The sequence below is a fragment of the Trachurus japonicus genome, chromosome 4 (assembly GCF_045865225.1).
Source record: "Trachurus japonicus isolate A0001 chromosome 4, Traja_1.0".
In the NCBI taxonomy this organism is placed as follows: Eukaryota; Metazoa; Chordata; class Actinopteri; order Carangiformes; family Carangidae; genus Trachurus; species Trachurus japonicus.
The window spans coordinates 14,385,051-14,410,094 of NC_140910.1; the positions used below are offsets into that span (position 1 = coordinate 14,385,051).

Below are 25,044 nucleotides of genomic sequence, written 5' to 3' on the forward strand. Positions count from 1 at the left end.
TTATCTGAGGGACTTGACCTTCATCCAAAAATGTATTGTTTCTGTGTTGTTATATTCTACTATTGTGTGTGCAACTGTGTGTGTGCTAACATGGACGTGTTTCTTTTGTGCAGGTGTTCAAGGAGCTGTCAGATTTTGATGTTTCAGATGCCTTTGGCATTCCTAAAGATGACGGACACTTCTGGTGGCCCGGGCTGTCATCAAAGAGACGAAGACGCTCCTCTGTGTTTCCATGGCACTGGGACATCACCAAAGACGCACGCTTTGCTTTCACAGTGAGAACACACACTTACCTAAAAGGCCCACTGTGATGGTACAGGGATAAAGAATAATAATCTTAATTTGTGTGTGCGTGTGTGTTTTTATTTCTCTGTATGTTTAACACAGGAATCAGGGCTGGTTGTGATGACAGATATGGTGAGTCTAAACCACCGGCAGAGTGGAGGCATGTACACAGACGAGGCTGTTCCTGCCTTTCAGCCACACACCTCCACCTTAGTGGCTGCCATGCACTCTCGCCCCACAACCAGGTAAAGGTCCTGCTACACAGATATTGTTTTAGCAAAAAATCTACATCAACATCAAAGGCAGTTTCTGCCTCCCAACTAGCAACTCTAAGATGCCTAAAAGTCCAAATATTGTCTTGTTCCAGCTGCCTTAATTGTGGCTTTTCGAAAGTTTTCTTAACTGATATAAAAACCCTAAAAGGTAAAAAAAAATCGCTGCGGGTAAATATTTTCTTTAATCAGAAAGTTGCTAGCAAAACTTATCAGATATAACAAAGTTAACTATGTGCGATTGAACCTTAACAGAGGGTGAGCTTGGTTGGATTTAGAGGATATACAGTTATTGATGTTCATGTATCCATTGTTTGGTTTAGTCATTGATGTGAATGCACTGTGATGATCTTTGACTGGACCACACACAGTTTCATGGTCATGTACTTCTCTAAAAACAATGAATTTGAAACCAAGCCCATGAGAAACCAATAATTACTTCATGATTCAAACAATTATAAATTCGTAATACACATTTCAATATGTGTCATGCTCGGGTTAAATGAGGTCTCAGAGTTTAGCAACGGACAAACAGAGAAAACATGACAAAATAAATGAGTTTTGTCAGTTTGTGCGTATTTTAGGTCTACTCTCAGCAATGTTACGAATACTTCTCATTCAAGAGATGAACATTAAACACATAACATGATTCAGAGAATGTCAGTGTGGAATTCAGGATAATACATTTTCCAATTATGGTGTTGTTTTATTGTGAGCAGCTGAAGGCTTTTATTGATGTCAGCTTGTGTTTTGGTTGCAGAGCAGAGAAGCGGAGGCGTACATTTTTCCCAGAGACTTGGGTGTGGCACTGCCTCAACGTCAGGTATTTAAATCTTCATATAAATATTTCAGTCTCATATGTGTGTCACATGCCTGTGGCTACGTGGATGAGGTGCACCACACTGTCTTAATCTGTCACAATCTAAAATATTTAGAAGAGTTGAACAAGGCAAGAGTACATGTACAATAAACTGGAAGAGTAAAAGGGCAAAGGATACACAAGTACAAGAAAAGATGGGAAGTGGGGATAAAAAAATGAATGCTGCAAAAGAGAAAGTGAAGATGAGATGACAGATTGTTGGGGGACGAAAGGAATGAGAGAGAGGAGAGGAAAGGTGCTAGTAAATCTGTATGCGAGAAGATGGATGATCCATCATGTAGCAGCATCCAAGATTTCCCCCCTCTGGGTGTGAATGTGCCTCATTTAAATTGGGCGATCTTGGAACGGACTGTCACTTTCTCAACAGCTCCTTCCATTCATTTTCAGCCAATATAAATGAGTTGCCCATAGATTTCCATATGCTTGATTCCTTTGGATGGGACTCCAGCTCTGCCTAATTTCCTGTGAAGTCCAAAGCTCTGATTTCCCTTAAATGTCTATTGAAGTGGATTTTGGGCAACTTTGATCAAAAGGAATGGGCGTACATGCAGTTTTTCAAGTTTATTACACCCTGTGACCCTTTGCCAAGACCAACATTAAATATGTGTTGCCAATAATGATCTCAGCTCATTCATTCAAAGAAGCAGATTGGGTCAACACCTGACTGTCCCTCACACCTATCTGTTTTTAGAGTGTTTGCTGTAGTTACACCGGTGCAGGTGTTGGTGTTGACCCAGGTGTTGCCAACATAAAAGAAATCCACAGTGTTTCATCAAGTCCAGCTTTGTAGTCTGCAACCTTTATTGCTTAAATTAAACCATGAAAGGATGTTAAACTCTTTTTACTTCCCTGACACTCAAGTTGTATCTCAACATGTGTCACCGACAGCTCTGAAAGCGGGGAAGCGGAGCTGCGACTGGATGTGCCGGATTCAATCACCACCTGGGTGACAGAAGCCGTTGGCCTATCTGAGGAGAAGGGGCTGGGCTTAGCAAAGAGAGTGGAGCTTCGTACCTTTAAGCCCTTCTTTGTCGACTTCACGTTGCCCTACAGCTTAATCAGAGGGGAGCAGACCAAAGTTCCCCTCACCGTCTACAACTACCTGCCAATGTGCGCTGAGGTAAGATGATGAATGAGGGGCCAAATGGACAGGAAGCAAACTTGTCCAGCCTTCACAAACAAACTCAACTGAGTTGTAGGGTTGGGGCAGTTTTGGTTTACTAATTTGTCGCAGTTTAAAGGGCCTTATCGGAGCTTTTACATGTTTCAGCTCAGACACTTCAAATTGTGTATAATCCATTGAAATGTCAATTAAAATCTTCTTTTTTTTTTTTTTTTAAAGTATATTTTTTGGCTTTTTGCCTTTATTATAGCACAGTGAGATAGACAGGAAAGGGGGAGGCAGAGAGAGGGGGAATGACATGCAGGAAAGGTCTGCCCGACGCGGGATTCGAACTGGGGACGCCTGCGTTGAGGACTGTAGCCTCTACATGGGGCGGCCGCTTTAACCACTGCGCCACGCACCGCCCCATTAAAATCTTATTTTTCACAAAAAAAATAACAGAGATGAGTTATGACTGTTTTGTAAAGTTGTACTGTACAGCTGCTTTTCAGTTGGAAAAATGAATATGTGCTGCTGACTCTACTGTGAGTAATCTCAGCAGGTCTTGTTGTGGCAACAGATAGAAATAGATATTATACTTACAGCACTGAAGATTTGTTGATGTCCACTCACTTTTACGTCATTTCACTTGTGACACTTTTGACCCGGGGTAACATCTGGCAGGATAGTGTTAAACTGTGTGTGCGTTACAGTGGTCCTAGAGTGTTATTGGCCATTGTCAGTTGAAAGGAAACAGTTAGCAACTCCCAATGTGTCGCAGGAGACACATTCAGAGTCAACATCCTTCCTGGAGCAAGAAGCAAAGTAGTACATGGTAAACAGACCATTTGAAATTGGCAGAGAGGGTGTTGAAAATGATAAAGAAAAGGTCTTCAAGTTGGAAAAATGGGATATAGTATGTGGCATTAAGAGAGTAGACAGTAGTAGAAGAAGAATAATATTAAATATTAAAGTAAGTTTAAGAGTTTCTTTTTAGGTTTGTTAAGTACAAAGGTGTTGGAAATAAAGATTGTGGATCACAGAGAAGACTGAGCATCTTTGTTGGGGCTAAAACATCCACACCACTGTTTTTATTTATTTTGTATTAAGCAAAATCGGTGTGGTCGAAACATAGTGAAGAATGAAGCTAAAGGGTTGTTGATTAGATAACTGTAGGTAAGAGGTACTGGAAACTGTGTTCAAAGGAAGCGCAGGTTTGTAATGTGAAGATGTGAGATTAGCCCAGAAGTATGTTTCAGCACTCACTTTGAAGAGCCTTCTGAGCTCTATCTTGGCCTTAAATGGGTCCATCCTGCGCTCCACACAGATGACATCATGATGTTTGCAGATGAGCCTGTTAAATGGCTTGTGCGTGTGCTGCCCTGATGTCATGTTAGGTGAATATGCAAACCAGAATAGCCCTTCTTTTGATGTCCAGCCTAACAACATGTGATTCCTATATTTTCTGCCGTGTTATTTACGACTTGTGGATAAAGAACAGTTAAAAGATCCCTCTGCTTTACTGAGCCCTCTGTGAAAATTGGACGATGAGTGGAACTTAATCCTTCAGGGAGCTTGAGAAGCATGAGTCAGTCAGCATGGAAAATTCACAATGTGATTTAAAAATTCTCCCTTGCTTTCAGAGCTTTGAGGGGAACACGCTATATGAGGGAGGGGGGTGCCTGGCAGAGATGATGTCACTGTAGCCCTGTCAGACTCTCCTCTCCTCTCCTCTCCTCTCCTCTCCTCTCCTCTCCTCTCCTCTCCTCTCCTCTCCTCTCCTCTCCTCTCCTCTCCTCTCCTCTCCTCTCCTCTCTCACAGGTTCATGTTAAAGTATCAATTCCAAAGGGCATCAAGTTTGTTGGCCATCCTGGAAGGCACCACCTTACCAGGAAGAAGTGTGTTGCACCAGGAGAGGCTACTCCCACATCGATTGTTTTGTCTTTCTCTGAACTGGGATCTGCTAACATCACAGGTACCCCAGCAAAATGAACAGTTATTCATGACATTTGTCACCTTTTGTATTGAGTGGAAAAAAAAACACTTCGCTGCAGCTATGATTGCTTATTTTGTCTCTATGTCATGCAAAGAAGTAGATTATTATTTAAATTAAGCAAACAAACAACATGTCCCAAATTTCTTTGTTTTAGCTTTAAAGAGAATGGCACGGCTCAGTGTTTGTTGTGAATGAACAATTGTTCATGTAAACAATTCAGATTAGTGCATTCTGCATGGCGAAAGTAGCATTATTTGAATTCTTAAGTGGTGTGGCACTTTGACCAGGCCGTCGGTCCCCTCAGTGTGATGCCTTACAAAGAGCCAAGCCTTTGACTCAGGAGAGCTCTGCTGGCCAAGGAGCTGAGCTGTGTGTGATCTGGTCACCCACCCAGAGTTACAAACAGTCCACTCCAAAGCGCATGTGAGAACAAAGCAGGCCGGCAGTGGGGGAGCAAACCAGAGCCGTGCTGTGGCACTGAGTGGCATGTTGATGAGTTTGCAGGTCACTGGCGGTCAATGGGCCCCCCATGGCCCCACTCCTAGTCCCCTGGCCCCTTGTGTTTCCCTCTCAGTACACACACACAAAGAGACGCCATTGGCACAGGGCCACATTTCCAATGTGCTCCTCAGCAAGAGAACTGGGAGTCCTCTTACAGACGTGTTTGTCCCGTGTAATGTATGTTATGAGCGATGACCACAAAGACAGTAGAGACGAGGCCTCGTGACTTCACAATCATGTTTTAAGGAAAACCCTAAATAATTTCACTTTTAATGATAATTTGTTGCCATGGTGATATTTTCATCCACCTATAAAGGGTGACTTATACAGCCTGTGCTATTAGATGGATGCTCCTTCAGATTCAAATTGGCAAATATGGAATCATTAGTGCACAATCGTCTCCAGCTGAAATGTAGGTTTGAAATCTCCAGTAACATTGTCAACCGTAGTGTGTCAAGAAGCTAGCAAGTGGCTTGCGCTGACACTCCACAGACACTCAAACACAATCAAATTTGGTGATACTGTTCCATGACAGAAATGAAAGAAGAAACACTGATTCTGTTCTGCGTTGCCCGATAGCTCGTGCCATTGCCTATAGTGAACCAAGCTGCTGCTCAGATGGACTCCAGACAGGGAAAACAAGCAACGATGTGGAGGAAAGAAGGATCCCAACGGGCCTGGACTATGTTCGCAGGACAGTCCTAGTGGAGGTATGAGGGCTGATGTTGATCAATGTCATTTGCTTTATGTATTTTATTTAAAGATTAAAGTTTAAAGTTAGAATTTATTTCCCTTATTCCCTTAATGTACAGTATGTCACTTGTCCTTACTTATCCTCATCCTTTCTCTTCTCCTCATCCTCCTTACAGCCAGAAGGCCTGCCTAGAGAATACACATACAGTGTCTTCTTCTGTCCCAATGGTCAGTGCAGACACAGTCTTCTATCATATATTGATATAGTATTGCACAGTTGGCTACATTTTAATAACCCTGTGTGCCTGAGTCTATTTTGTATTTCCATTGTCAGAGAGGATCCACATTTCCACTCCCAACAAATATGAGTATCAGTATGTGAAAAAGCCGGCCAGGATGAACCAGTTCCAGGTTGCAGTGAAGACCCACAACGATGCCCATTTTGCTCTCTCTGCCAGCCCCCACGACAGTGCAGAGATGCTAGAGATCGTACTTGGGGGAAGGCAAAACACTCGTTCCTGGATCTCCTTGGGCAAGATGGGCGAGCCCCTGGTCAGTGCTTCCACACCAGGCATCCTTTCCTGGGACGAGTTCCGAAGTTTCTGGATCAGTTGGAAAGGAGGCGTGGTACAGGTAAGAAAATAAAGGGACTGTAGAGGAAAATATTCTCCTCAAAGTGTAGAAACATATAAAGGTTTTGCACCAACAAGTGCAGCAGATTTGTGTTAGATCATGAGTGGACTCTCTGACAGAAAAAGAGGAGGGTGAAAAACACTCAGCAGGCCATGGGGTCTGTGTGTTAGGAGGACTGGCGCCACTTTTACTGGCGTGCCTTCCGGTAAGGTCACGCTTAACGGGCTGATGTCACTGAGGACACTCGTTGATCCATGGCCTGGTGCTCGCATGGCCCTCTCTGGCTGGCACGCTGCCTCCCGGCCCCAGCCCTGGCATTAGCTTTGCACCATTCACCAAAGGCAGCAATTAAAAGCCTGCAGAAGAGCAATGCACATTACAGTCCAATAGGATTCATTTATTTTCTTGGGGACGATGGCATTTTAGGGTTAATGAGCTGTGGGGCTTGGCCATGCATGGTCTTTGGTTTAATGTGATTATGAAGTTAAACTCCAGTACCAGGGAGGAAATGCTCTCTACATGGGTCTGTTTGTATGTTTGTGTTTGTGATTGTGTGTGGGAGGTGAGTGAATCACACTGGCGTCACTAACACTTGGCAGAGGGACGTTATTAGTGCTCAGTGTGAGGGAGTCCAAAAACAGCACCAGTTGCTTTCTAAAGTGGGTTCACTGATTCGTAATGTTTTCTTGTTGACTGCTGTCTGTTTGTGTACAGTTCTACTTGTGTTCTGATCCTTACAGGGTGCAGCTGTGGCATCACAATTGAATACAAACAAAACAATATGATGGGCTTTTAATTACAAATGTTTATTTCTCCAGAGGTGTTTTTTGCTTTAGCCTGTCTGCATTACTCTCTTCAGGTCGGACATGGTTTACATCCATCCAATGAGTCAGTGATCCTCCACTGGGCAGGCCAGATCCCTGGACAGGTTTGACTCTTTTATGACATTTATACACTACTTTACTTTACTTTCTGTTTGTTTTTTTTGTTTGTAATGTTTATTTTGAATATGAAAATAGTAAAAGGCTTCCTGATTTGCTACTAAGCAAATTCTTATCCAGCACAATATAAAGTGAACACTGAGGAAGCAAAAAAAAGAAAAAAAAGGAAAATAAGTGACATATTCGAAAAGGAGTGAGAAGAAGCATAGCTTGTTAGCTCTCACCCCTATGTCTAGTTAAAATATACATGCATATCAACACATATACACATACATACACATATACACACGCATACATGTACATACATACATACATACATACATACATACATACATATACATCATCACCATGCCGTATCAATTAAGGAGTAATGCAATAGTCATTAATGATCACTATCCACTGTACCTGCTAAGCACCATATCTTTGTACATTTTCATAAACCGGCTGATATTTGGACTTTGCCTGAGGTCTTCAGTTAGATTGTTCCATAATTTGACACCAGTGATAGATATACAGAAACTTTTCAGAATTGTTCCTGTTTTTAAGATTTTTAATTTATGTTCCCCTCTCAGTTGATAACTTCTCTCCCAATTCCTAAATAAATTCTGAATATTTTCTGGTAATTGTCTATTTTTTGCCTGTAACTTCCCTTCATGTGATTGAGATAATGATCTGTTTGTTTGTCCATCCAGGTGCGCCACATTGGCTTCTCAACAGGCTGGGGCTCAGTCGGAGAATTTAAGATCTGGAGGAAAGAGGACTCTGATGAGAACCACAATGAGGCCTTCACTCTGGGGGTCCCTCACAACATGGTTCCGGGATCTGAGAAGGCCACTGCATTTATGATTGGTATTATTTCTATGTTCTGAGACACACTGACTATTATTTCCATCATTTGCTGTCTTTGAGTGGAACTAAAATCCAGTTCATTGTGTCTGTGCGTGTCTCTGTGCACCTGCATCAGGTGATGTCATGGGGCCAACTCTAAATAACCTTGACAAGCTGTTGCGGCTGCCCTTTGGATGCGGGGAGCAGAACATGATCCACTTTGCCCCTAATGTCTTTGTTCTCAAGTACCTACAGAAGACGAGGCAGCTCAGCCCTGAGGTTGAGAATGAAGCAACCGACTATTTACTGCAAGGTAAAGGAAATACAACCCGAGAGCATTCAGGTTTTCATATTACACTCTACCCTTAAAATGTAGGCCTACTGTTACGCAAATGTATCCTTGTGGATTATACACGATTCCCATACACACACACACAAGCACGCACACTTTCTGTTGCTCTCTGTATTTCTTATTCTGTGTTTGGGACACTTAACTATTGATCACTCGTAATTTAAACAAATTGTCTATAGTCTGTGAGTGAATTGTTTTCCTTGTTTTTCCACCATACTTTGGATATTTGGATTTGATTGCAAGCAAAATAGTTTGAAAGTTGAATATTTGCTGTAAATGTTATTTATTTGAAGCTCAGTATCAGTCGTGCTAATTGAGATATCAGATGTTTACCCAAAGATACGCTGCATTCCCAAATCCCTGCTAACACTTAGCTAGCAGCAGTTAGCTAGCAGCTGTTTGAGCAGAGGAACCAAGAGCGTCAATGAAACTCTCAGATTGTGCCATGATTCTCAACGAGTAAAACCCCCTCTTAGCCCAGCTGTGCACCAAGTGGGTTCATGCCGAGAGGAAGGAATGTCCTCTAATTGCTGGCACAGTGTATACTGTTGTTGGGTTTTCTGGAAACTATTGGAGTCAAGTTTACCTTGGATAATGGATTTTGTTTGTGGAAGTGTGGATTTCTTGACAGAGGAGTCTTGGCCTGGCTGGAACTCAATACTCCAGATCATGGATCGGAAAGAAGCTGGATGTTTTTACTCAGTTACCCAGACCAGGCTTTCCTCCACCCCCTCTGTTTTCTCCGCTTACCCATTGTAAAGATGACTCACCTTCAGAAACTTTCATTTTTCCTAGTGTGCTATACAAGGGGCAGGCCACCCCGCGGAGTTGTGTTCATGCCTCAAATGGCAAAAGTCGAAGAGTTATTATCTATCATCCAGGTATTGGGAAAAAAACTGTTAAGGTGACCTCAAGTTGACAGAATTGACTAATCCAAAACACTCATGGAGCAAATTTCTAAAGTGGAAATTCATAAAATATGGGAACAAATGCATTATTATTTCCATATTAGCCATATTGTTTTGTTTAAGTGGCTTGTGCTTGAATCGCCGTCTTTGATCACAGCGTGGAGCACCTGGACACCTTTGTATAGTTAGTCTGTTATAATTGCATAATCACAATGATGAACACAAAGTGCTTCATCGTGTGCACAACAACAACAACAAGGCCATATATTTAGGTGCAGCTCAATGCAATGAAATGAGAATGAAGTTCTCATTATTTGCATTCAGTTTATTGCATCTCTGTTCCTATGTTTGCACTTATAAAAATACCGACCCAAAGTGTGCAGCCTTTAGTGCTTCATTCTTCAGCCCAGGAGGTTGCCTCTTGGTTTACTCTGAGTATATCATCATTCTTTTCCTGCAGTTAGTGTATGTTTATCCCATAACACACAGAGTGCAAGAATTGTTTGGAATGTTTTTTTAGTCTATTATTTTAACCCAGTGTCTGGGGTGATGGATAAAAAAAATATGTTGAGCTGAATTGCCTACAGTCTTTGCAGGGTCTCTAAAATCTGACAAAGTGTATAAACGGTTTAGGTAATTTCTCATTTCCTTTTCTTTTTTTAAAACTATTCTTGCTCTCCAATCACCTCTCCTATTCGTTATTCTTATCCAGGCTACCAGAGACAACTTACCTACAAACGGCAGGATGGATCCTACAGTGCCTTTGGAGAGAGGGATTCCTCTGGTAGCATGTGGTAAGTCATTGTCGGGGTAACCGTTCAAGTTTACACGACTCATACCAGCCAACTACGTTTAGCTGTAGTCACATTCTTCAACTTTAACTAGGACATAGACTACAAGCCAAGGCAATGAAGTTTTTATCAGCATCTCAGTACGCTGTGCTCAAATGAATCTATTCATGTTGGTGTGTTTAATTCACTGGTGAGTTTTTATTTCATGTTTACACTCCCTGGGGGTAGGCAGGCAGACAGAATCATCTCATAATATTTATAAAACTGAAATCAATGCTCTCAATGGGGAACTCCACTGCTTGGATTTTAAGGCCCATGCACAATGTGCATACCTTGGGTTGATTTATGAGCTGAGGTGGGTATTATGATATTTAATAGAGCTAATACTGTGAAACAGCAGGTTACATAAACGGCAGAGAATCGTAAACAAACTGCATAATTGGATCCCTGAGGTAGGAAAAGCTGTCAAGATTTATTTTCAGTTAATCAGGGTTCATATCCGTCTCACTGAGTGGACCCATGCTGTTTTGGCCCCACAGACATGCTCTTAATGCCACTATTGGAGACACTGTTGTAAGTTGTCTGGAGCCACTTCACCAAATGGCTCTCTGCTCTTTTTTTGACATGGCCTACAAAATGTGAAAAGAGGTAGTGCATGCCTCTTAATGACTCACTACCTGGGTGTAATTGGTAACATTAAACTGCCATGGAAACCTTGAACTCTTCCCCCGATGACTGTGAGAGGATATGAGGATGTAACAAGCAGTGGTTTGGAGTTTTCCTTGGCGCCCGGGGCAACAAGTGTGGGTTGTGGGCACAACACAGATGGTGAACCTTCAGTAAACCTGCATCAGACACTTTATGAATCCATCAGCAACATGTTTGCATCCAAAACAAGCCCAGCTTTTGTTTTGGTTCCAGAGTTCACAAGTAGAGCAGCACATTTACTGCCTGCTTAAAAGCTCCCGTAATGCAGTGTTAATGTATTCCAGCTTGTAAAAATGTATCTGAGAGGAAATTGACAGGATGTGTCGAAAAGATTGAACATAATGACAAGGGCTGGCAGTAATTGTTCGGTGTACAGTGCTGGCCATCTCTGCTGCAAAGGCTGCTAAGAGTGCACAGAGTGGGCTGAAAGTTCACTGGCTTGATGTAATTCAGGAGCAGGCAGACACTGACTAATAATGGGAGTTATAGAGTAGGTCCTCATCCCCACGCCCCCTTTTAATGTTGGTTTGAATGAAAACTGACGGCCATTCTGCAGACATAGCAATGCAGACTGAAGGGAATGTCGTGGTTGGGTGTGTATTTGTGCATACAGTGCATACATAGGTTATTGCCCTTCTTGTGAATAGCTTTTATTTACTGTTTGCTTCCTTATCCCCAACTGTACTGTAGCACTTTAAACCCCATAATTTACAGTAAACCTAATCCTAATTACTTTATTTTTGAAAGTATCGATTTAATCTTTGGATTAACTAGTCATTTCATCTTCTGCTATTATCCTAATGAGCTTTTTACACACAAACAACATCCCAGCCCCAGGTGCATAAACTCTATCACTGCACCTAAAGACAAAAAGGAAGGACTGTCTGTTCTTCCATATTATCCAACAGAGAAATATGTGGTCAAAACTAAACAAAAACAACTAACATTTAACAAACTTGTTAAGTTTTGCTCCTTCTTTATATGATTATCTTTAAAAGTGGGGCAGTATATTTTTTCATTTTCTCTGAAGTCTCAGTCCTGGGCTCTCTACATGTTGAGGCTGGCATGGCATTTGTGTCTGCCCAAAGACTGATCTGACAGCATTAGCGGGGTTGGGGGCTGAATACCAGAGATTGAAAGAACTGATATCTGCTGCAGTATTAACCTAATATCTATTTCCAGTCCTGTGCCAAACTGAAAAAAGCCACTGTGTCTTCCTTTCTTTTGGTATCGCCTGGCTATAGAGATGCATTCCTAAAACTAAAGCTCTCTGTGTGTTCACTAAAAATATTATCATCTAAATGTGTCACTAAGCAATTTGGAAACATAAACACATCCACCAAAGGATCTGCCACATTCTACTAATGTTTTGATTTTATTTCCCCATTTTGGTTACAATAGTAGCATAAGTAGCACCTGATCCATGATGTCATCCCTAACTCTAACCCCTTGTTAGTAATACATTGTTGTAATGCACCTCTGGGTGCTTTCTGAAACAACACATCAGCGACATCTCGATAGTTGAATGCAAAAAAAGAAACAGGAGTCGGGAACACTTTCTCAAAGTCCAACTCATAACATTCCCCTTTAAGCTTATCAACCTAGGCTTTATCATGGAGCACAAAATACTTCAGATCTCCCCTTTGAAGTGTGGAGCTGGATATGGGTAGCTCAGAGAGGGGATCTGGGAATGAGAAGTAAGAAAACGGGAGAAAGAAGAGATGGCGGGGTGTGTGGGGGGGGTCTGGAGAGCATGACCCCAGTCAGAGGCCGAGTGGTGGAAGTAAGCCTGTCTATTGCTTCCTTCCTTCCCCAAACTAAATCATATTTACACTTTCCAGTACCTTTCCTTGGGGCCCGACATTTAAAGCCTGTGACACGATATTACTTAACATTATAAAAATTCCAACAGGCTTGCGGCTTCATCCCTATTTTTGTCTCTGGGGAGGAATAACATCCAGGTTTCAGCCAGGGAAGATTTAATGTTTTGCTTTATGAGAGCAAAGTTCTTTTTTTCCTACTCATCTCCCCTGGTGCTCTAACTTGGATCGCACACTTACTTACGAGCTGCGTTGAGAAACCAGAGCATGACCTGTTTGTTTATTTCTTCATTTCCATCTTGTGTTTCTGTCTTTTTATGGCAAGCAGCTTTGCCTCATCCTATAAGTGCATTGTAGTCAGGAGTGCTGTAATGGAATGTCTTGCTGTCACTGAGGAGTTGTTGTTCAAAGACAGCAGCCTTCGACCACTACCAGGAGGTCTGTTGTTTATGGATGAGTGTGTGTTTATTAGCTCAGCCTCGTCCCCTAGGGCTGACCTTGGCCTTTCCCCGTGATTCCCCTGGTTCTTCTCTACCGTGGCCCACTAAAACCATGCCTCATAAACTTTCAGTTGCACTCCCAGGCCAGCCAGATTCACAACCTTCGTCCCTGGGATCCGTGTTTGTATAAGTTGCGGAATGCTTTTGGGGAATCTCCAACTCACATGCAGAAACATACTTGATTGGCCCGTGTGAGATTTCACATCCTCAAGAGCACAGCTGCCGTATCCTGTAGCGGTGATCAAACCCTGCCGCACCCATCTCCTCCCCTCCTCCCTTCCTCTCTTTTTTTCCCCATTTCATCAGATCTGTCTATACATACCAGTGCTCTTGACAAAAACATCCCTCCATCTAAACCTAACACTATCGCCCCCCATCTGTTGACAGACTTGAAAGAGTGTGTTTGGTTGAAAAACCTTGTCACTCCGTTGCTTTCAAACTCTTGATATTTAAGTATTTTTCAGGATGTGCCAGCGCATGGTTTAAAGAATCTTTGACTGTCACTCCTTTCTTACCCTCACCTGTCTTTGTCTACCTCACCCCCCATCCCCCTCCACCTCTCGTTCCTCTAGGTTGACAGCGTTTGTGCTCAAGTCCTTTGCTCAGTCTCGAGGTTTCATCTTCATTGACCCAGAGGAGCTTCGAGCGGCCAAGTCCTGGCTCATCAAGCATCAGCGCGATGATGGCTCCTTCCCTGCCATGGGACGCATCCTCAACAAGGACCTGCAGGTAGGCCGGTGTCTAATTGGATGGAGATCTTGTTTTTCTCTTGTTTTTTTCAAAGATTCTTTAACTTAATTGTATGAACCTGGCTGCATATCACTGGATATTGATGTTTCCTGTGTGTACTGTCAGACATATACACTCAGGACAAGTGAGCGCTGAGATGTTTACAAAGTTTCCTTATCTGGGGAAGCCACTTTTAAACTGCCTTGCAATTTACATGGTTTCATTAAATGTATGTTAATGTTTGGATGAAATATTCTAAAGACTTGCATGAATTTTGCAAGATGGAAACCCGTACCATTTGTGAGAACAGCTGAAAACTAATGTGTGTTTTTATCCACAGGGTGGGATCCATGGGAAGATCTCACTCACAGCCTATGTGGTCGCAGCTCTCCTGGAGACGGGGATAACCACAGAGGTAAGCACACAGACAAAAACAGTTTGTCAGTGTAACCACAGACACTCCTTAGAGTTGAGCTTTTGATGGACCAAATAGTGTTTTATTTGGCAGCAGTTAAACCCATGTAAAACAAAACAAATCAAAACAAAAAAAAAGTTCCACTCTGCCTTATTTGTCTGTGCTGTAAAATTTGATTCATGGTTTCAGTGGATTAACAGGGGAAAGTCTTTTAACACGCAACACGTAGTGAGCTACTTGTCCCACTTTAACTACTCACTCCTGTACCCCATCCTACCAGACTGGGTCATGTGTGGACATATCACTGCATTCCTGATAGTTGTGAAGATGGATGTGCTGGCAGTCAGCCTACTCATATTTGTTATGCCCCGGTGCTGCTAATCTAATATCTAATCACGTTTTGGACTACATCAAAAGATTTAGGATGACATGTAGAGACAATTGAGTCCCCTGAGAGACACCCAGGTTACATTCCTCTCTTTATCCTCCCAGTTTTCTCCCTTGTTGATCTACTTTCCTCTCTTTTGGCTTGTTTTTTTCTTTACTCTCTTACTAATCACAATCCTTAACTATTTAACAACTTCACCGTGAGAGCCGCTCAGTCGTAAAATGTTTTGAGGCATTCTGCTCAGATTGTCCACAGCTTGTGTTGGAAATCCCTGCAACATAAAAGGCGCTAAACATCTGATTGTTTTTGTCTTTGCGCTCAATTTGTCTGCATAGTTGACTCTTTATTTAGCATTTCCTCCCCCTGGCTCCTCTCCATCCATCTGTCTCTCCTTGTTTCCTCTGCTATCTATCCCAAAGGGCCTCTTCTGAGAATCTATCCTTTTACAACTGATAAAAACTGAAAAGGTATCCTTCACATCAAAGCAGAACCTCCACCCCCCCTCCCATTTCACTTAATTAAAAGATGACTGCTGCAATTACAGTGAGTGGCTCTGGAGGCCTATCATCTCATGGATGAGAGGGAAGGTCACATCTGCATGAGATGAAAGTCGACTCTCAACTTTTTAATGGCCAAAATGAATGTTTATTGAATAACTGTATCTCAGCAGAGGAGTGGGTTTGTGAGTTTGGACAGTTTAGCCTCTAAACGGCTGAACACTGACAGAGATGATGTTGACGGTGTGTGTGTGTGTGTGTGTGTGTGTGTGTGTGTGTGTGTGTGTGTGTGTGTGTGTTTTGAAAATGTATGCCAAAGGTCATGCCATGTCAGAAGCATATCCACTGATCCCTGCAGGGAAATTACAGTAGATTGCTGCAGCAGATAAAACAGAATAGGATAAAAGGAGAAAGTCATTACTGTACAGATATGAAACACACTGCATCTTTTCATTCACTTATACCATAATGTTGACAGTTTGAATGTAGCAAAATTTTGGTCAGGTTTAAAGTCAAATTTTAAACTTCACAGCCGTTTGTATTGTGTTTTACTACACTGCCCATGGAGCAATACACTATCACAATAGGATTCACAATTTTCAGCTTTATCAGCTGAGTGTGACTGCTTTATTTCAGCTGTGTATTGCATTGCAGAACTTTATCTATCAACACCACAAATTAAATAATATTTAGCATGGGTATTTACTTAAACTTAACTTAAAAGACCTTTATTGTCCTTGCGGAAAATAAAGTTTTTTAATAATCCCTGTATAAATATTCTCCTGTTCTCTTGTATGCACAGTAGTTTGCAAACAGGGCAAAAGGATCACAAAAATAAACCATCTTTGTAGTTTTATTTCTATGTAGTTTGGCACCTTGATAATAGGGCTAACTGTAAGTGAAGTTTTGAATGATTTTTTATTATTTTAACCAGTCAAAAATGGAGTAATTGTGAATTTCAAAAGCTTAAACAGCACTTGTGGGACAAGAAATGTACATAAATAAGTTTCTCCAGGCCTGCAAGTTTGCCAGCAAATAATACTATTTCCCAGAAATGTCTTTTATTTGGAACAATACCCAAACTCTGTCTCTGACATGTCGTATAAGTTGTTGATCACCACTACGACCACATCTGTGTTTGTCTTACATGCTGTCCCATCTGATCCAGGAAGAGAAGGTGGCAGTAGCCAAAGCCAAGGATTTCCTGGAGAGCAACACCTACTCTGCCGATGACCCATACACCACGGCCCTGTCTGCATACGCCTTGGCTCTGCTACGAAGCCCTTACGCCCCGCTGGCCTTGCGCCGCCTCAACCACATGGCCATCACTCAAGGTACCGACACACTCATCACTGTGAGCAACATGATTAACAAGCCACCAGAGGCTCTTTCATTCAGAGCTAAGCAGTGGACAACAGATGTATGAAAAAGGTGACAAGCAAACACCAGATGTTGAATGTAAGTGGTGTGTAACAACAAGACTAATGCACCGTTTAAAAGATCAGAGTGAGAATATGCAGAAATGTTCTTCTATCAGGTCTTGACCACAACACAAAGGTGGTACTGTTTTACAGTTTCATTACTGCTGTAAGGCTGCACAACACAAGATGTAGGCCACAAACTGTTGTGAAAGTAGCCGCTGTAGTGCTCAGTAGTTCAATCCACTCCTCCCTTTTCCTTTCGTTTTCTTATCTCACTGTTGGTTTCCTTTGGCCATTTCCTCCTCTTCCTCTTGACTGAAACTTTCTGCGAGTTTTTGCAGATTTGACCGTGTTGAGGGGAATACAAAAATGTTCTTAGTTGATCATAATCATTTTATGTGCCAAGTACAATGAAGGCACAGGGCTTGGTTGCATAGTTGCTGAAAGATTCAGACAATTAGGATAATGATACAGTGAGTCATATGATACGGGATGTTCCCCTTGCACCCTCTCTGTGTTAATCTCCCTTTGTTTGTCTGGGTAGATGGACTCACCCACTGGAGTCTGACAGGCAGCACTATGACAGATGAGGACACTTTCATGGGCTTCAGTGATGGCCTCTCTCAGTCAGGTACCGTACATCCATTATTATTACCTCTTCATTGGAAATACTTGGTACCCATCTGTAATTCCCCAAAATGAATTAAATAAGAGTTTTCATATTTTCTGTTATTACTCCAGTGGTGTCAGCAGAGGTGGAGATGACAGCCTATGGTCTCCTGACCTACACTCTCCTGGGCGATGTGGCTTCTGCCTTGCCTGTGGTCAAATGGCTCTCCCAGCAGAGGAATGCCCTGGGTGGCTTCTCCTCCACACAGGTAGCCCCGTATCTCAGGCTACACCTCTTTCTCTTTCTTGAATCAAACACTTGTAGCGGCATCAATAAAAACTTGATTTTTATTTCACCCACTTGTGGCAGGACACGTGTGTGGCACTGCAGGCCCTGTCAGAGTACGCCATCCTGTCGTATGTGGGAGGCGTCAACCTCACCATCTCACTGGCCTCCACCAACCTCGACTTCCAGGAGACCTTTGAACTCAACAGGGACAACAAGAAACTCCTCCAGAGTGCCAAGGTAATCACATCCATGGAAACAGTGAATAGTGTACATACTTGGTGGTGTTGTGTTTTTTTTTTATGGCTGGGCTGCTCCCTAGTATTTTCTATGCAGATGAGGAACACTTCAGTTTGTTGAGGCGGACAGCATTGTTTCAGCATTCATTGCCAATTCTACCATTGATTGCTGTTACTTCAAAGAGGACATGTCACTTTAGTGAATCCCTTGAACACTAATGCAATTTAGAAATGTTTCCCTCTTGATTACAGTGATTGATGAGCAACCATGTAACAGAGCCACACTCTGGCCCTGCACATTAATCTGTGTTTTCATAACCAGCTGTTTGGTTGCCAGAACCTTTTCACACTGCCAAACTAAATCAAGCTGGATTTCCCAAAAGCACCTAGTTGGTCTGTTGATTTAATGGCTGTGTTTTATTGCCCTGTTTGCCCACACGTTACAAACTTGACAGTGTGTGCACAAACCAACTTTTACCCAGGGCACTGTGGTGCTAGGTTAGCACTGCGCTGTGTGTAAAAGTGCTCCGCGAGCTGGAGTGGTTCAGGTGAGAGTGCAGTATGTTCTCTCTGCCGGGCATGTTCCTCCGCTGTGATTAGTGGTGTCAGCTTAATTGGGGGCAATTAAGCCTGCTGGTTAGTAGCCAGGGAACCACTAGTGGCAGTGCAGCAGCCTACAGCATTCATTCACTTGATAAATGACTCACTCACCTCTCCTTGCCCCCTCTGACTCTCTTTGTTTCTTCTCTTTCTTCTGTCTCTCTCTTTTTTTCAGATCCCCAGTATCCCCACAGGCCTTTTTGTGAGCGCTAAAGGAGAGGGCTGCTGCCTCATGCAGGTATTGTAGTGCTACACACACAGGCTTACACAAACAGACACATTTTCAGTCTTAAAAATTGCTCAAAAAGGAATTGTAATGTTATGCTTACTTCTCTGGCTCACAGCAAGAATCCCCGGCAGGGGAGAGTCAGTTGCCGTCACCTCATAATGCCCAAATTCCTCCCTGTAAATTGGAGTAATCTGGTAGAGTTTAGCCAGTTGTTTTGGAATGTGTTGATCATTCCTGTTGATTCCTGTGGTCCCCCGGACAGGATGCTGTTTACTTCTACCTTGTCACTGACAAACAAAAAACCCTTTCATAAACAGTGGGAGTCATTTTTCCTCTTTGTTGGCTGACACTCTGCCCCCTCATCCTGTCACCCATGTTTAAATGCTTTCTTTAAATCTAAATAAGGCATAAATGAAAAAGCATGCCTGATTAAAGTGGGATGTTTACAATCCTGTTGTTGGAAACCAGTGTGTGAGATATGAGTTGATTCGACTGAGGCAGAGCCAAAGAGAGCAGCGGATGTTGTCTTTTGCGCCTGAAATGTCTTCCAAGTCGTTCTCCTCAGTGTTTCTCACTCGCAAACACACAGTTTTTTCCTTCACACCTTGCTCCCTCTCTACTTCCCTTCCATCCACACCTCTTTGTGCGTCAACACACATCTCTGACAGACCCTCGGGCCAGCAGCACCTGGGCTCTAATGAAATACAAGAGTGGGGCTATCAAAGAGACCTGTATGTGTATGTGTTTGTAGACAAACTGTACGTGATGAGTATATGTCCTGTGCCTCCGGATGATTATGGGTGATTATTTAGTAGCTTTGCGAAGGATTCAAATCACACTGGATGATTTATTCAAAATTTGTAGAGTTCTGGCAGTAATAATCCTCTGTGAAATTAAAAAGAGCGTCAAAGCAGCAAGTTGTCCTCAGGCTGAAATAGTAGTCTGCTGAATGCATGTCTTGTGTCCAGTGAATATGATTTGTGGTTTATGCTTTAAAGTGCTGCCTAAGTCTTTTTTTTTTCTTCCTGCTTTCCTCGTCTCTTCAAGGCCGGAGGTCCTAAATATTTGAACTCTAAGTAGTTTGTTGCCAATCTTTGATGCCAAAACTTGTGTCTTTCACACAACTGTCAAGAAGTTATTTAATTTGTTTTCCTCCGTACGAAAATATTATTTTATGAAATAGCTTCTTCTAACACATACCAAATATTTGGCAAACAAATGAAGACCTGCTTTGATAGCAGACACTGTGACAAACCGTCTACACAAGGCGTTTGCTTGTTATCAGCCATATCTACACAGGACAAAGTAGAACCAAAACCAGTGTAAATGGAATACCTTAAGTGGAAGACCTAATAGGGAAATGTTAACAGGACTCAGTTACACTAATTACCTTCACCAACACCAAACCTTGTAGCAGAAGTAGAGGGTAAATTGGTAGGATTCATTCTCTGTGGACCATGAATGTTGAGCCAGATCCTATGGTATTCTGTCCAATAGGAATATTTAGCTTAAAGCCAAAAATGTCAGCCTGCAGGTGGTGCTAAAGAAAAAGTTGGGGAATCAGCAAAGTCAGTAGTAGTTGCTCTGTTTGAGAATCTGAAGTCTTGTCGAGAACATTCGTAAACACTGTGGTCCCTCTGCTCTCTGTGTGTCTGTAGATTGATGTGTCGTACAACGTACCTGACCCAGTGTCTAAACCAGCCTTCCAGCTCAAAGTGGACCTGAAAGAACCATTTCAGAAGCGTCACCCGCAGCCCCCCTCCTCCTCATCATCATCATCATCATCTTCCCGTCATCCTTCCTCACGTTCCAGGAGCCGCGCAGACAACCGCTCTGAACTCAACCGAAAGCGCCGGGCACCCATCGACGACGATGATCCAGCAGCTCACCAGGACAAAATGGACTTCCATATCTCCCTTGAAGTTTGTGCCAGGTAGAACATGCTGTCAGTACAACAGATAAAGATGTGGGCCTGTGTGCACAGCTCAACTGCTCACAACAACAAACCCTATCTTCATCCCAACCCCCAACTCTCTTGTCTAGGTGGCTCCACTCAGGCTCCTCCAACATGGCCGTCATAGAAGTACCTATGATTTCTGGTTTCCGAGCAGATGTGGAAAGTCTAGAAAGGGTAAGTAATTGCATTAATGCACACACAATGTGTTTGTCATACTGGCTCAGAGATTGTTCGGTCCTGCAATACAAGTAGTCAGGTAGGTGGCTAAACTGAAAGAAAGGTAGAAAGAAAGACAGATGCATCCACATCTGGAGGCCATTTGATGGGAAGCAGTACGTCATGGAATTTATCTGACTCCGCCTGTTTCCTTTGGAGACCCCAGACACATGTGTACATGTTCACACCCTTACAGGATGCGTCCTTAAACAAACACACACATACTTTGGATATGAACATTATTTCTGCAGCACAGTGGAAAATGTTCTCATGTAAATATTTATCAGAGCAGGAAGCAGTCAAGTGTTTACCTGACATTCCCATCATTGTTGTTTAAAGTTGTTGTAGAAAAGAGCTCCAGCAGACATCCTTCAAACGGGGACATGTCTTATCCCTCTACATTGGCAATGTGAAGCTCTTTCAAATGTCTGACTGGATGTATATGTCTTCGTAACATTTGCGGTCATGAGAGTGGTCATTAAGATGAAGGTCCTTTTTATGGAGGTTTTTTAGGTATGATGAGATAAAGGCCAGCCAGCTCAGTCCCTGTGGAGTTACAATGTCTCAGGGTTGGAGGTCATCGGGCCTCTCTGGGTCCACAAGACCAAACACACTCACCTCACTGGGCCTCATGAGGTGCAGGCTTAGATACAACTTGCTTTAGTTTACAAAATACAGACGAAAGAAACAGATACTGTAATAAATATGGGGCTAAATTAAAACACTGGGAATGGTAGGATATATGAGTGAGTTTAAAAATGGATACACTGATGCAGAGTGAGTTAAAAAAAAGAAAAAAAAAGAAGGTACATTTAGGGGCTGGATCCAGGTCAGCTCCCCAGCCACCCATCAGAAGCTTGTCCCTCATTACCAGACAGTTATAGGGTCTTAGTCTGCAGGCTTCCACCTCTAAAAAAGCCACCTCTCTGGCTACCTGGGGAGATGTTAAACATGCACACACATACATGCACACATATACTGCTGTGAGTGTGTCAGTCTAGGCTGACCTGAGATGTAGTGGCTAACAAGCTCAGTTTACACCCCTGCTGGCCTCCCTTGGAGTTTTACTGCTGCCTGCCCGACTGCCACTTACATTCCTCAATTTATGGTGGCAAGCTTGGCTTCTACAGTCATGTCTAGTTGCTTTCACGGATGCTGTAGTCATGAATGATTAGCCCAGTGACTGACTGGGAGCTACCACAGCCATGGCTTCTTATCACCCAATATAATGAGCTTTGTTTAACGACCCAGAACGCACCGTGGGTATAACATTTGAGCTATGGGAGTTCGTTGGCAATTTTTAGTTGCTAGATCGACAAACAATGCTTTTGTAAACAGAGACCAATTGTATAGTGTGTGTGTGTGTGTGTGTGTGTGTGTGTGTGTGTGTGTGTGTGTGTGTGTGTGTGTGTGTGTGTTTGAGAGAGAATGCGTGTGTGTGTGTGTGTGTGTGTGTGTGTCTCGGTGGCGCCAGCTCAGGCTGAGCACCTCATAAACCACTGCTGTCCAAAGGCTACCACCTTTGACAGAATGAGAAATCCCCCTTTGGGAGGAATTAACTCTGCTGGCTCTCTATGTACACACCCAAATTTGTATTAAACAGCATTCTCATTACTCATTCATACAATCATATTTACTAGAAATGGTTATACATGTCTAATGCACGCATACTTTAGGGTACAAGGTTAACGAAATAGCATAACCTCATTTAGTATTTACCTTTTGGTAAGCTATGAGCACTTGTTGATTTCAGCTAACTGAAGTCCAGTATAACGTAAGTCCATGATTGGAATCATCATTTCATGGTAGATTGCAGTTTGCATTCCAGTCGCGGTCGACAGAGCACGTTCAAATGAAGACCATGTGGATCTGACACTGTACAACAGAGTGTGTTTAGTTACACCTCAGTTATGAACTGTACATGTAGGTAAAGGGAAGTACACGAGTTGAAGGATCTATGACAGCTGGCATCCAGGACTGTGTAAAAAAAGGGATGCTTTTTAGAATCAGCATGTCCAAATGGCTGGTGGAACCATGAGGACGTGTTAACCCAGCTCTGCTTCTATCAACTTGGGGATTTTGTTCTGTTTAACATGTTAGATTTAATACTTTCGTGAATAGTAAACCCTGATTAGCATGGGGTGGAGCTGTCCAGTCTACTGTGGTGCTGATTAGTGTTCATGTGCATGTCCATGGAAGTACACTCAGGTGGCAGTTTATTAGGTACACCCAGCTAAATCTAATGCAGTGCAATAACTCCCCCCTTCATGAAGATATAATGTTTGGCGTTTCTTAAATTTGTTTCAGATAAATCAGCCAATGAAGATGTGTGTTACATATTGTCATGAGTCTTTAAAAAGGATAACTCCCACCATGAAGGAAATAAATAACACACGCACAATACAATGTTCCAAACTAATTCCAGGGCCAAGGGAAGTTAAAATCAAGTGTGAGACAGCTACACAGCAGATTAGCTTTTGTCCAGTTCTGTTTGTGTGTTTTTCTACATACTGAGCCTGATGTACTTGTGTCTTCCTCAACAGCTGCTGATGGATAAGAGAGTGGGTCTAAAGAGATATGAGCTCAATGGAAGAAAAGTCTTGTTCTACTTTGATGAGGTGAGTTCAATCCTGATTCCTCACTGCTGCTGTCAGTCACAGGTGGGCACAAAGTCTACTGAAGTGACGGTGGATGATGAGAAAATAACTCATCAATGTTTGCGCAGGGTTGTGGGGGTATTTTTTAGCACGTGTGAAAGTGTTTTAATGTCCACATTTTTGTATATTGTACAGATTCCCAGCCAGTGTATGACGTGTGTGGCCTTCCAAGCTGTCAGGGAATACATTGTGGGCAAGACAGCACCTGTTCTGGTCAAGATCTACGACTACTACGAACCAGGTGTGCCTCTGATGAATATTTTAAGTACTACTCTTTAAAGAGTTACAGAGCAGGAAAAACGTCTAGCTCAGCATGGCCTCTTTTTTTTGTGGAAATTCGAATTTTCGTTTTAAGTTTATGACCTAGTTATGGTGAGCGTCATCATTGTTTTGTGTGTGTGGATGTGTGAATGTGCCGGTGTGGGTCTCTGCTTGTCGTGCAGCCTTCGAGGCCACCCGCTTCTACAACGTCAGCGAGAGCAGTCCGCTAGCACGGGAGCTGTGTGACGGACCTACTTGCAATGAGGTGGAGAGTTCAACCAATCAGTGGATAGGTGAGATGTATTCAACACCCTCAATAATACCCAGACTCCTTTGCTTCCTTCAGTCTCTAATTTATGTTTGTTTGTTTGTGTGTGTGTGTAGGTTTTGTGCAGGCAAACCAGTGCAACAATGTGTTTGGCTGTCTGGAGGAGGAGCAGTTTGAGCGTTGCACTTGCTACAGGGACTGTGGTTATGATGGGGAGCCAGTTTGTGGGTCAGATGGGCAGCTTTACCAGAACCAGTGTCAGATGGAGGTGTTTGCCTGTCGAAATGGGACACGCATCAAGCAGGTTCCACTGTCCCAGTGTCCTCACAGTAAGCGCCCTCTAATCGCACAACACCTGACACAATCTGGATTTTGATCCCACCTCAGTCAGACTGCATAATTCTCTCACACTGTCCCTTGCACTACTGCAGCCTAGACATCTCAATCTTCACCCTTCTGTCTATCTCACACAGGGTCAGATAGATGATGCTCTGCATGATACAGTACAATTAATCACTGTTCTTATTGAAACACCAGCAGGATGAACAGTCTTTGTGACCGAAACTTCTGTCATCAGAGCCCCAACAATGAACCCGTATTGAAAGTATCTTTTCCTCTTTGCCATCTTGTGGTAACATCAAAAACAACTGGGCCTGCTTAGCATGTTTATACCTGGCACAGATTGGATGTTAACTGCTTAAAGGGACTTTTAGATCTATGAGAAAGACATCAGTAAACAGTCAAGTCTGGTTAGTTTTATTTAGATAGCGCCAATTCACAACACAAGTTATCTCAATAGTGTCAGATGATGTGGATGACTGTTCGGCTCATGCATTAGTGTAGGAAAGATGGAAAAAAAATAAGGAGCAAGTGTTCCTCAGGTGACAGAGAATGTAAATGCAGGATGTGATCGCAGCGTGTCAGCAAGAAAAGTCTGTCGACAATTACATAGAGAGGGATATTATAGTAGGGCTGCAAGTGCATAAACCCGTCATTACAACGATGATTGCACAGTTGAGAGTTGAGTGTTGCCAAAACCATAGACACATTGAAACGTGGAA

The 25,044-nt window shown here is 42.8% G+C and overlaps 1 protein-coding gene across 1 annotated transcript in view; it reads left to right on the plus strand.

Annotated features, from left to right (window-relative positions):
* The window catches only part of cpamd8 (C3 and PZP like alpha-2-macroglobulin domain containing 8), a 40,432-nt gene that overhangs the window by 9,938 nt on the left and 5,450 nt on the right, over positions 1-25,044 (plus strand). The window contains exons 17-41 of the mRNA XM_085774176.1: positions 114-275; positions 388-530; positions 1,318-1,380; positions 2,326-2,557; positions 4,362-4,515; positions 5,617-5,747; positions 5,907-5,958; positions 6,065-6,363; positions 7,223-7,291; positions 7,997-8,153; positions 8,269-8,445; positions 10,105-10,186; positions 13,784-13,940; positions 14,281-14,355; positions 16,409-16,574; positions 17,206-17,292; positions 17,403-17,539; positions 17,641-17,796; positions 18,571-18,633; positions 20,283-20,557; positions 20,668-20,755; positions 23,341-23,415; positions 23,590-23,695; positions 23,898-24,008; positions 24,100-24,312. Coding sequence (XP_085630302.1) covers positions 114-275; positions 388-530; positions 1,318-1,380; positions 2,326-2,557; positions 4,362-4,515; positions 5,617-5,747; positions 5,907-5,958; positions 6,065-6,363; positions 7,223-7,291; positions 7,997-8,153; positions 8,269-8,445; positions 10,105-10,186; positions 13,784-13,940; positions 14,281-14,355; positions 16,409-16,574; positions 17,206-17,292; positions 17,403-17,539; positions 17,641-17,796; positions 18,571-18,633; positions 20,283-20,557; positions 20,668-20,755; positions 23,341-23,415; positions 23,590-23,695; positions 23,898-24,008; positions 24,100-24,312 — 3,430 coding nt within the window. The remainder of the gene's footprint in view (positions 1-113; positions 276-387; positions 531-1,317; positions 1,381-2,325; positions 2,558-4,361; positions 4,516-5,616; positions 5,748-5,906; positions 5,959-6,064; positions 6,364-7,222; positions 7,292-7,996; positions 8,154-8,268; positions 8,446-10,104; positions 10,187-13,783; positions 13,941-14,280; positions 14,356-16,408; positions 16,575-17,205; positions 17,293-17,402; positions 17,540-17,640; positions 17,797-18,570; positions 18,634-20,282; positions 20,558-20,667; positions 20,756-23,340; positions 23,416-23,589; positions 23,696-23,897; positions 24,009-24,099; positions 24,313-25,044) is intronic.